The sequence below is a fragment of the Helianthus annuus genome, chromosome 7, assembly GCF_002127325.2.
Source record: "Helianthus annuus cultivar XRQ/B chromosome 7, HanXRQr2.0-SUNRISE, whole genome shotgun sequence".
Classification (NCBI taxonomy): Eukaryota; Viridiplantae; Streptophyta; class Magnoliopsida; order Asterales; family Asteraceae; genus Helianthus; species Helianthus annuus.
Genome location: NC_035439.2, coordinates 112159969 through 112173603, shown reverse-complemented (window position 1 = coordinate 112173603; position 13635 = coordinate 112159969). Strand labels below are relative to the sequence as shown.

General features: G+C 39.8%; 1 protein-coding gene across 1 annotated transcript; it reads right to left on the bottom strand.

Moving 5' to 3' along the window:
* Positions 1–217: 217 nt before the first annotated feature.
* Positions 218–1063, bottom strand: LOC110944140 (agamous-like MADS-box protein AGL61). The gene has a single exon (XM_022185855.2). The coding sequence runs from the start codon at positions 979–981 to the stop codon at positions 319–321; it is 663 nt and encodes a 220-aa protein (XP_022041547.1). The 5' UTR covers positions 982–1063; the 3' UTR covers positions 218–318.
* Positions 1064–13635: the final 12572 nt, after the last annotated feature.

Below are 13635 nucleotides of genomic sequence, written 5' to 3'. Positions count from 1 at the left end.
GATCAATTTAAGTTGTGATACACTCTAACCCATTTTCCCTGCTACAATTATTTAATATAATAGTGTACTAATAACTAATCAACTCCAACAAATCAACAAATATGTAACTTATAAACATTAATTGTTGTATTAAAACACTTAAAGCTCAAAAAAAATAAAATAAAAATTCATTATTATATTTTATTTTATATTATACTTTAAGTAACTTTCTCTTTATTATTAATCCAGCATTTTTACATGAAAAGCAAAAAAAAAAAGTAGCTAGTAAGGTACTAACTACCAAAATCCCATGATATCAAGAAAGAAACTGAGTGAACTTCACATCATACCATGGACATATCCATAACTTTGAACATGAGAAGCACCGGAAGATGATGAAATAATAGAACCAGGCTTGATCATCTCATAGTGATCAACACCACCATTAATATTATTATTAGTACCGAAAATCGAAATAGAATCAGAACTTTCTGCAAAAAGCTTATTAGCTTGTATACCAATTGTCTTCTTGAGTTCCTCCATTGAATCCTTAAGTTGTTCAAGCTCATGCACATTCAAGTCCTCTATTGGTGCTTCCCACCAAAACTGGCTCCGCCCATCCTTTCGCATTTCGTCTAGCGCCTCGCTTCTTTTCTTCTCGGTTTCTAACTCATTTAGCATGTACATAAGCTGCATGTTTAATTCAGGAATGCTAGCTAACCTATGTGACTCCACAAGATGTAGACTTGTTGAGTTAAGATTAGGGTTTCGCGCTAAAAATCGATCAGCAATCAACTCGACTTTAGGATGACCAAAGGAAAAAACTTTCCCTGCTGGAGAGAATACCACAATCGCGATTTCAACACCGCACAACGTGCAAAGCTCGCTAGCTTTCTTAAACAGCCCGGATCGCCTCTTAGAGAAAGTTACTTGTAGATGGTTTTTTATCTGAATTTTCGCGATTTTGATCTTTTGGCGACCCAAGCTTGGTTTTTTAGCCATAGTTTGAGATCTTCAAGAAGAAAGTTGTGACTAAAAATGGAGGTTTTTGGATGATGATTCAGGTAGGAGTAAAACATTGCAATTATAGGTGATGAATTTACTTTGTTACTAGTTTTAATTGAAAGCAATGATATTTGGGAGTTAGAAAATCTCCATGTTTTAATTGTGTGGATGTCAATGCATTCAATTTATTGTTGTAAACATTATAGAAAGCTATTTGACTTTTTGTCCGTTATAAACAAAGATATTAGCTTGTGGCATGCAAAGGTATGTTTCATTGAATTAATATATTAAAGTCAACCTTTAAATTTATAACTTATAAGCACTAAATGACTGATTGATTAGTAAGAAATGATGACAATTAATCATTACAGGTAAGATATCAAGCAGAAGATTGGCATTTATTTCCAATAACTATGGGAAATATATCTGGAATATTAGTGTTAGTCAAATAATTGAATTCTGTAAGTTTCTTGTGGTATTCTAGGTCCAAAAATTTTTCTGTATCATGAGGAGATTGGTGTAAATATATAAATTTGTAGTTTGCTGTGGCCGCCTCGATTTGAGGCGGTTGGCGTTTCTTAATGAAGTTCACGTTTCAAAAAAAAAGTGTTAGTCAAATAATTATTAGTTTTTTATCAACGACTAACAAAACCCAATCACCTAAGGGTATAGGGAGTGGTTAAACACTTGGAATAGGTAAACTCCCAAATCACCCAATCACATAGTGTCATATCAATTGTTTACCTAATGCTAAAAAACGTTGGTGGTGGTTAAACACTTGGGAATAGGTAAACTATTTAAAAAAAATGTGTGATTGGTTGAGAATAAATGGACCCCACCACACACCCTCTCTCTTCCCTTTTCCCTCCCTTCACCGAATCGGTGATGCTTCAACGAAAATCTCCCCCAATTCGTTAATGTTGAACGGTAAACAAACTTGGCGGTGGTCACCGATCGGTGCCGACCACCTTTACCGCTCCCACACCGTATGCCCTAAGTAAATCCAATGGCAAAAGGCCACCCACGCCCATAAACGCAAATGGCGTTGGTGACCCAGCCCGCCACCAATCTAGAGATAATTCACCGTCCGAAAGCCCATTGTGATAAAACCTCGGGCTTAACCAGAGCATTTTTGCTCCAAATGAGACCCTAGATAACCTCCACTTTGAAAGGTCATGAGGCTGTCAACTAGATGGTTATTGGGAAATAATTATTGATTTATGATGGCATTTCTGCCTGTGAGATTGTTACAATTTTACGAAAGTGATGCATTACTAAGATTTATCCATGAGTCTATCTTATGAATTCTTTAGATTTTTTTTAAACTAGCTAACCCACACACAAACTAATTCTACTCTTACATATATACTTTTTATGTTCACCATGGTGGCATGGTGTTTGTGTTAACCGATAATTGTGGAATCACAATTATCGCCTTCCTTTGATTATGGATCTCAATCATTTTGTATTTAATTGTATTATTGTGTATTCATTTGTTTTCATATATATCTCCTGTATTGTATCTATTTAGATCATCTGGTATACTCTAACACCCATAGGTGTTAATCCTAGTTGGCATTCGTTAACACCTGTTAAACCTCTCCTAAAGGGTGTTAAGAAGCATTAAAAGCTTCACATGTTAAGAAGTTAACTAGGAGAGAGAGGGAGGGAATCAAGTATTACAAAATTTGCACACACACAACAACATGCTATATATATGTATTTTAATTAATTTTAAGGGGCGTTAATGGGGTTAAAGTATTTCCTTGGTGTGCGGTGAAGTGAAAGAGGGTCAAATGTGGTGCCTATGTGTAGTTAAAAGGCGTGAAACTATACCCTATAGCCTTATAGGGAATTATGATTGAATGAGAATCCTCAAGGAATTACCTTGATTTACATGGTATCACCCTCTAGGCTTGTTATCGAACAACCCTCTCCATCCTTCTGCTGATCTCGATCAGTCACCTTCACATTCTCCTTGTTTTTTTTTTGTCCCTTATTTCGTTTACCATCTTCTCAAACAGACGCCACCCATGGGCGACCAACAACCACCCGCAGCCACAACAGAGGCCACTACCACCCACAAACCCCTTCACCCGGTTTATACTGTCTCCAATATTCAACACAAAGTCCGCGTGCTAGACGGCACTAAGGTTTCTTATGCTTCGTGGGTACGTCTTTTTATGCTTCATGCTAAAGGATATCTTGTGCGCTGTCACATTAACGGTACGTCGCCACCCGCAAAAGACTCGCCTGATTCGCCTCTTGGGAGAACATAGATTCCATTGTTTTGCAATGGATCTATGGAACCCTCGCGGATGATCTTGTCGTCCGAGTTTTAACCGATAAGTCCACCGCTCTTGAGGCTTGGCAATGGGTCAAACGCCTTTTTGAAAACAACAAAGGCCCTCGTTCCCAGGCACTCCAACATGAAATTGCAAATCTTACCCTTACTTTTATGCCCAGCCTCGATGCGTATTGTCAAAAGATACGGGACTTAACGGACCAACTCTCTGCTTTAGATTTTCCCATGAATGACCAGCAACGGGTTCTTCATCTCGTTAAAGGTCTTCCTAAAGAATACGATACCATCGCGTCGATCTTGAATAACTCTCTACCAACTTGGGAAGATGCCATTGACCAACTCATCTCCGAGTCCGGTCGCCTCAAAACCCGAGAGGCGATCACTAAATCCCCTGCTATTGCGGCTGCCATACCTTCGTCCCACCCACCAAGCCCCTTCGAACCCGATTACCAGAACCATAACCCACCAAACCCCCACCCGACTCATACTAACTACCGTAGCCAAAACAACCGCAACAATAATCGACCCAACTCTCGCAACAACCGTGGCCCACCCTACATAAATAATCGTAACCATCATGGCCCACCCCAAAACCATTACAATAGGTCCTACTCCCAACCTCCATCCTATCCAAACCCCCTAAACCTGTCACACCCTGGCTTTGCGGAAGCGTGGTTAATTTGGTGTGACTTCTTAATACCATAGCTTAACCATAACAAAGCTATATGAAAATAAAACCATGCAAGATCATCCATTGAATTAAGTTTTAAAACTTAAGTAACACAACATTGTCTTAAGGCATTGACTCATGCAACAGAAGTTTACAACCTAACAACTTAAAAACATTGTTCGAAAGACACAAACACCAACATGAAATAAACGCAGTTTAAGGACTGTGACTCGTCCAGGTAAAAGTCACATCCCCTAAACTCGGATGACCTCGAAACTCTTATGCGGCGGGAAAACGTAGCATACCGCGCCAGATCTTTTAGTTCCCTGAAATACATGTAAGTTGGAAAAATCAACAAAAATTGTTGAGCGAGTTCATGTGTAAGTGAGTAATAAAACCTTTGTATGTATAAAATCCTGGTATGTAGCAAATAAGGAAAAAGAGATCACCAATGGTTTGCAAGGCCATTGATATGTGTGAAGTGCAAGTAGGAAGACTCAAACCTAGCGGATTTTGCGTTGGGCACAAAGTCACCCGAGGTCCGTTATGCTGGGCCTGGGGCTGGGCTCGCTACACCCAGATAGATCTACCGCTACTGTCCCTCGGTCCTACAATGAGGATTAATGGCCTCAAGTTGCGCCTACCCACTCACATGATCTAAGTAGTAACCCTCCTTACGCTAACCATACCATGTATAAAGTACTCGTAAATATAGTAACATGTATTTCATCCCCGCAGTTTAGAAAACTGAAAACAATTAAAAGAAAAGGGGGACATGAACTCACAGTGGTGCGTCTCTATCAAGAAAACTCCTGATCAATCTGCTGAATGACGACCTACACGTACTAACTTCTATTAGACGGACGGTTGTGCCTTAGCTTAAGGTTTAATGTCTTTGGGAAATAGTTAGACAACTATTTCATAATTACACTTTGTAATTATTTGGTAATTATATTCCTTCCCAAGGATGGGGGTTTTAATACATGTGCGTTCGTATAATCTTCGAAATATATTATTAAGTCTCACTTAAAATATATTTTAATCCTTTCTCCAAAATATAAATATTTTTCCCAAAAATATTATATTTTATTACATATAATTTTCCAAAATAATATCCTTGTCAAAATACACATTTATGAGTATTTTCTGAAAATACGTAAGTTACGGATAAAGATCGGGTGGTAACAATTATACCGTTGTAACTTAATTATTTATTGTGGATGCGTTCGTATTATTTTGGAATCGTTAATATTTGGTAATATTATTTTTACCCTAAAAATAATATTTGTATAGTTCACAAAATAATCATAAAAATCTCACAAGTGTTGTTATGAAAAACATATATTTATCAAATATATATTTATCAGGTTTTATTTTGTGAAAGTCCCACCTCCGACACTTAGAAATTTTGTAATAAAAATCGTGGCGAAATTTATATTTTTGGAAACAAGTTAAAAATACATTTATAACACTTGTGGTGAAAATATTTTCAAGTGTTAGGTTTTTGGAAAAATTTCGCCAGAGTTTCCCCTGTAACTGGAGGTGGCCACACTTTTAAGTGTATCATTTTCTTTTAAAATTCAAATCAACAATGTTCCCAACATTAATCAACAATAAACAATATTCAAACCATCAAACTAGTCAAAATAGATATAAATCGCAAAAATACATGAACTTGTGGTTTGTCTAAAATATGTAGTAACTTTTATTACTTTTGGTGGATCTTTGTATAAATCAGCTCGGTTTCTTAAAAGTCTCGTTTTTAAAGAAGTTACATCTTTACAACTTCTTGTCAACATTTACAAAAATAGTTCTTTTGTCAAAACTTTGTGTTACACAAGTGTCTACACACTTGTGTGCTCACAAAAATCACTTTTGTTTTTGTAGAACCCGATTTTAGAAAACATGATTTCTTTTGACGCTTGGTTCTTTGAAAATACCACTTGTAGATCCGTAGATCTACTAGTTTACAAGTCTATTTCATAAGAAATATTGATTTTACACAAGTTCATGCTTAGTAAGTAGTAGTGTTCATCATTTAACCCTTTACATACTTAAACATACTCTAGGTCATGTTTCATGGACACGACTTAACCGGGTTAGATGACGATCTGAGCTACTACTAGTATAGATCAACACTAAATAATCACAACAAAACAAGTCTTGCAAGTTTTACACAACTTCATAGCTTTTATCCAACATATTTAACATTTTTGTAAACTTTTAACATGTCATCTTGTGTGTTCATGATTTTTAACCGACAAAGTTCATTTTAACCACTTTAGAATAGATCAAGAAGTCGTTTAGAGTCACTTACTACTAGCTCAAGGCTAGGGAAGAAACTAGTCGAAGATCGGGTGGATAAAAGCAATGTAGCGAGGTCCTTCACAATCCAAATGCACCGAGCTTCCTTATACGCAATCCTTAACACTTGTAGATGTATGGAATGGGTTGAATGAAATCGAAAAGATGATGGATGGATGTGGGTGTTCTCGGCCGAAAGTTCAAAGAGAGGGAGAGAGTGGAGTGTTGTTTAGTTGGTGATGAGAATATGATGGTTTAAGGTGGTTACTTATAGACAAAACTCATGCAAATTACCCAATGGTTCTCATGTCTCCAAGATATTAGACAATCAAGATTTAAATAATCAAGCAAAGGACAAAGGTGTCCCCCTAGGGGACGAACTCGGTTAGGGGGGGGGGGTCTTTGGTTGGTTTTCAACTATATAGTTAGGCTATAGTTAGATGATTAGGAAATTAATCCGGTTACTAGCGTGTAGTAAGTTGTGGCGGGTGTTAGGGTATTCGGGGACCCTAACTGGCTCAAAAAAGAAAAACAGTGTGAATGGCAATATTTTTTATGTTCCGGGTATAGTCCGGTTGTTCGGTTGGATAGGGATCCGTTAAAGCGCTTAACCAAGCTTTAAAGTGTCGTTATTACTATTTTTAGTGACACAACTTATTCCCGACACTTTGGAAAGTGTCTAGTAATATTTTTCTCATGTTTTGGCACTTTATTAGTTGGCTAAATGCTGAATTTTTATTTAAAGTGCTGATTTTTGTACTTAAAGTACGTTTTAGGCCCATCCGGTGACTGTAACTATCACCTAGTGACACAGTTCTACAACCCTCTTATCCCTACACTCTCTACTAGTGTAGTAAACTATCTTTAGCTCATACAGGCCTTAGAGGCAGTGTCTGCCTAGTGCTGACTATATCAACATGTTAAATAGGTTATCCGTTCATTGTGCTACTGTGCTTTTGTGCATCAAGGTTGTCACTAAAGTTCTGTATGTAAATAATGGAGTGACAGCAAATAAAGTATGATGCAAGTATGTACATGTATCAGTATTCAGGTAGCAGTTTATCCATAATTTCAAGCAAGCACAGTAATTAAGCAGTAATTAAATATTAATTAAGTCGTACGGATACCTGGTTTGGTGAGGGTTGTCACAAAACCAACAGCCCTATTACCCGCCATTTTGGGCCCCTCCTTACTGGACTCCACCCCCTTTTCCCAATCCTACCAACTCTTGGGCTCTACCTTGGCAACCGCATGGGTCTTCTCAGTACCATGACAATAACCGTGGTCACAACCGTAGGTCGGCACAAGCAAATCTGGCAGAAGTCGACCCACTTGAGCCTGCACAACTTGCTGCAGCAGTTCATGCCCTCTCAGTGGATTCGGGTGACACTGATGCTCAGTGGAACTTCGACACATGTGCTTCCTCTCATATTTCTCTTGATAAAAATAATATTGACACTTTTTCTACGTTTGCACCCATAGCGTCAATAATTGTTGGTAATGGCAATGAAGTTCCTGTTTTGGGCTCGGGACACTCAACCCTCAATTTTGCGTCCAAACCATTATACCTTAAAAATATCCTTTTTAATCCCAATATTGTCAAAAACCTAATTTATGTCCAACAATTCAATATTGACAATAACACTTCTATTGAATTTGACCCATATGGTTTTTCTGTGAAGGATTTCAAGGATGGCACGATCCTGAGTCGTCACAACAGTACAAGTGACCTGTACCCGCTCACCCCAAATGTTTCCGCCACTACTTGCTTTGCATCTACCCAAGAATCTCCTTTTTGGCGTAATCGACTTGGCCACCCGGGTCATCCTGCTATGGATTTTCTTCGTTTAAATAAATTTATCTCTTGTATAAAGTCAAGAGCTCGTCTCTTTGCCATGCTTGTCAATTGTCGAAACACAAACGTTTTCACGAGGATGGCTTACACACCAGCTTGATGTCAAGAATGCTTTTTTACCCGGCCATCTAAAAGAAACTTTATACATGTTTCAACCTCCTGGCTTCACCTCCACCACCCATCCCAAATATGTTTGCAGACTAAACACATCTTTACATGGTCTAAAACAGGCTCCCCGAGCTTGGTATCAACGCTTTGCAGGTTATTTACACAGGCGTTGCTTCAGAAGCAGTGTTTGCGATACATCCTTGTTCATTTACCAACATGGAGACCAGATGGCCTACCTCTTGCTTTATGTGGATGATATCATTTTAACCGCTTCAAGTGATGGTCTGCTACAGAATATCATCAAGTCCCTCATTGCTGAATTTTAGATGACTGACTTGGGCATATTGCACCATTTTTTGGAATTGCTGTCACAAAACATGCTAACGGGTTGTTTCTATCCCAAACTACTTATGCAGTCGACATTCTGTCTCGTGCAAACATGTCCAATTGCAAACCTGCCAGCACCCCTGCCGAAATTGGATCTAAATTAAGTGCCGACAGTGGTTCACCATTTTCAGATGGTTCTTTATACAGGAGCTTAGCCGAGGCCCTACAGTATCTCACCATCACCAGACCCGATATTGCCTATGTCGTTCAGCAGGTCTGTCTCTTCATGCATGCTCCTAGAGAACCACACTTTCAGTTTCTTAAGAGGATCCTTCGTTATGTTAAGGGCACCTTAGATCATGGCTTATTGATTTCCCCATCCTCTTCTACTGCCTTAATTGCCTACTCTGACGCTGATTGGGGCGGATGCCCCGACTCCTGACGCTCCACGTCCGGCTACTGCATCTATCTGGGATCCAACTTGATCTCCTGGTCTTCCAGACGATAATCAACAATCTCCAGGTCAAGTGCAGAAGCTGAATACAAAGGCGTGGCGAATACGGTTGCTGAACTTAGCTGAGTTCGCAATCTCTTGCTCGAATTACATGTTCCTGCTCGCCACGCATCCATCGTTTATTGTGACAACATCTCGGCGGTCTACCTATCCGACAATCCAGTTCAACACCAACGCACCAAACACATCGAACTGGACATTTACTTTGTCCGAGAAAATGTTCGCCTTGGCACTGTCAAAGTTCTCCACGTCCCTGCCGACTATCAATATGCAGACATCTTCACGAAAGGTTTACCGAAGCACCTGTTCCAAAAGTTCCGTTCCAGTCTATGCCTTCGGTCTCCTCCGGCTCAGACTGCGGGGGCGTGTTAACCGATAATTGTGGGATCACAATTATCGCCTTCCTTTGATTATGGATCTCAATCATTTTGTATTTAATTGTATTATTGTGTATTCATTTGTTTCCGTACACATCTCCTGTATTGTATTTATTTATAGGGAATTATGATTGAATGAGAATCCTTAAGGAATTACCTTGATTTACAGTTTGAAGTCAACATCGGAAGGAAATGAGTAAGCCATGGCTGGAAGGACTATAGTCGTGGCTGTTACAGGCCAGCAAAACCGCGGGTGGAGACCAAGTGCGGCTAGAAAATGGCATTAGTTGTGATTGGGCTCAAGTCAAAAATAAAGCTATAATGCCTTTTCTTAACGACAAATTTGGATCACTGGAGTATCATCGTGTCACCAGTAAAACCACCCGATCATATCCACCCCAGTAAACATAATGCTTATACACCAATTCAGAAGGAAACCCATTAAATATGGGAAACCCCGCACCCCTTGTGAGAATCGAACTCATGACCTATTGGTCCCAAAGCCTTATCCCAACCCAAGATACTACTACGCTATAAAACAATGGGCAAACCAAGGCTAACTTAAAGGGTAAATCTAAAATTCGATAGTTTCTAAGTTATAGGAATAAATAGACAAGTTTTTTCAATAATAACTACTTATGAATTACATGAGTAATCAACCTAACAAATTAAACTTAGTTAAACAAATTTTAACACCAAGAAATAATTAACTAACTAGATAAAAAAGATTAGTCTCTCTCTCTTATGTAGATTGGTTCGGTAAAGGAAGGCACCACACCCTTGATGGGATAGAGAGGAATGTGGTGTAAGGTCGAGGTAACGTGGAGGATAGAGGTGATCGGTGGGCAAGCAACTACACCCCACAACCTTACTTCTCGGATTTTGACATAGCTTAACAAATCCAACACCACCACCCTCAAAGAGGCACTCTTTCAATTCTTAGTATTAGTTATTATGATTAGGGATGTGACGTGGTGAATAAGCAAATAAAAGAAACCACAGAGAATGATTCTAAAATGAAGTTGATTAAGGTATCCATATTTGCGATTTTACAAATTAACTTATAAATACTAAAATAATATTAAAAATAAAGAAGTCAATTAGGCTAATCAGTGAATAATGCGTTGAGGCTGAATAATGAGTCGAAGCCCTAATCAACGAATTTGGTTTGATAACTTGGCCAACTGCCGAATGCTGTTTTTCAAATGATTCTGCTCATTGAGACTTTTCTATCCACTAGTAATGGGTCTTGTAATTTCACTCGTATCCCAAGTTATGCTCTATTAAGTTCGGGTCATGCTCTAACTTGTTATTTCCCAATCAAGGTGTTCCCAATAGAAATCTGCTAGCTAACTTACTGATCAACTCCACATCATGTAGTTTATTTTCTAGTTTTGCCATTTGTAAGTCAAGTTGTGGCCAAGTCACTACTCACTATCAAGAGTTTCTAATCTTTGTAAACAAAAACCAAATGGTTTCAAATAACAAAAACGTTAAACATGGTAACATATTAATTGATATGCATTTTTTTTTTTTTTTTTTTTTTTTTGAGTAAAGAACAAAATATTTTTACACTAGTAAAAAGATTAGGACCATACAAACAATCTAACATATATTTTTTGTTACAATACTAGGATCAAGGTTTTTTTTTAACATCAAAATGGAACTACATAAATCAAGATTTCTAACAAGGCACTAGAAACCGATAGTACAAACAAGAGAACCTCCTATCCTTGATTTTGTTACATGGAGACCTAACATAACATGTGTTATAACCACCAGCAGAAACTCGTCTAGAACAATTACGTGATACATGAATAAATGATAAGAAACTCGCCTAGAACAATATTGTAGGGGTGCAAATGAGCCTTGCCGAGCTCGTTTAACTTATGAGAGCTCGACTCGTTTATCATCTATTAATTATATATTAAATATAAATAATTTAAATAATAGACTCGTTTAGGCTCACGAGCTCGATAAGTGAAGCTCGGGATCGTTTACTAAACAAGCTTATTTTTTAGGTTCGGGCCCGGATAGTAAGCAAGTTTAAATAAGCTCGGTTCAGTTAGTTTACTAGACAACTTTAAATAAGGGGTAAATGTAATTAAATATTAATAAAAACTCATATTACACTTAAGACTCGACTACCCTGACGGGCTTCACATGTCAGGCTCGTGCTCGGGCTCGATAAATAAACAAGTTGCGTGTTTAAGGCTCAAGCTCGGCTCGTATCGAGCTTTTTCTCGAGCCGATCGGCTCATGTGCACCCCTACAATATTGTGATACGTTTATACATGTATCAGAAAAAATTTCGTATTTAAATGGACCGGGCTTTAGAGGTTAGGTTAGGAACTCTAGAAGGATGGGCCCTTAAGGGTTCATATCAGGCAGGCCTAGGTTGTCATTTTGAAGCCCAAGATTTATAGTATCCTAAACCGATCTGAAGAGGTATGGTCCCAATTCCTTGCCTACATGGCAAGGACCACACCACTTTTTCATCCAACATGGCGCTCACATCAGCAAGAACGTCCAGAAGCTTCCAGAAGTTTCTGGAAGACGTCAAGGTGGCACCAAAAGATGCTCCTCCCGACTAGAAGGACAACACGTGCCACCAGCCACGAAGCGCCATGTGGACCCGCAACGAATCTAAGGAGCAACCGACAGCGGCGGTACGATGTCTCCAACATGGACGAATAGGGGCGCGCCACGTGTACCACTACCCTGACCGTAGCAGAGGAGACCAAGAGGATATTCCCCTTGGTCGGACAGCTGGCGCCCTATAGCAGCTGGCAAGGTTGCTCCTCCCTCCTTCACCCTCCGGCTATAAATAGGACCCTTCATCATTCAGGTTAATTCTACTCTCGACTCCACACTCTCACACTCAACACACACTGTTTTATTACTCAGAACAGTACTTATTCTCACGCCGGAGCCTGGTTATGAGGGAAACCCCCATATTCCCCTCTTAACGAGCTAACGGTGTTGCTGTTTTGCAGGATTGTAGCCATTCGACGAGTAGAAGAGGAGATTGAACCCACAGAAGAGACAATCCCGCAGATTAACCTTAGCGTTATACTGTGTTTCATCATTGGCGCCATCCGCACTTTTTGCAAACCACCCTCATCTCCTTTTCCTTTGAAAAACTCTTCGAAATGGCTGAACCAAACCCTTCCACTCAAATGGACGGAGAAATCTCTTCCTTTGGACTCATTTCGGACACCGCGCACGTCCAAAGAGTCCAAGGGAACGAGACCATCCAGGAAGGGCGAACAAACGAGTTCCCGGACATCTTCGGAAGCGCATCCAGAGTGGTTAGCCAAACCACAAACGGAGCCACTTTCCAACCCCTAATCAGAGTTGTTAACCAAACAACAAATGGGGCCGTTTTCCAACCTCCAGGTGCAGTCAATCAAACACCTCCGGAAATACCCACACAGAACCGTGGGGCTGGTCCATCAACCCCACAGGTCCAAACACAGCTGAACTTTTCAGCACTTTTAGGGCTACCTGAATAAAAACTCTGGCTTCCTGGTATACTGAACAAATGGCGTCCTTAAATCTCGTCTACACACAGCTGAGCGCGCAACAAGCCTTGCTCCAAGCACAAGCCAACCAATCTGTCTTTACTACTCCACAGCAAATTTCTCTGAGCACCCACACGACTCAGCAGGCCAACGCATGGAACTTGCGTCCAGAAAAAGGACCTATGCCAAACATCAGAAAGCCAAGTGCGCATGACACGCGCGATACTTATGGTGAAACAGAAAGCAATTACGTACAGCACTCCCATCCACAGAGAAAGCCGATACAAAGTTGCTTAGGCGCGCGCAACATGAACGCTGAATGGGATAATGAGGAGGACGATCCGACATACAAAGGAGAAAGCACGGTATTCAGCGGATTACCACCGGAGCATGAGTCATACAAACCCCACAAGCGCGCGGGGTACAATCTAAAGGCAGAACATGACTATTCTCTGAGCTATCGCCCAGACGGCATGGCTGAAAACTCCAAGTTCATCAAAGAGATTGCAACAACCGATATTGACAAGACAAAACTGCCACACAACGTGGACAAATACAATGGCTTAACAAATCCTGATGACCACCTCCAAGTTTTCAATGGCTCAGGAGTAACAGGAGGCTGGAACTTACCAACGTGGTGTCATCTTTTCGCACAAACCTTCGTCGG

Excerpts from the sequence above, each read along its gene's own strand:
- LOC110944140 (XM_022185855.2), bottom strand. The coding sequence starts at position 981 with ATGGCTAAAAAACCAAGCTTGGGTCGCCAAAAGATCAAAATCGCGAAA.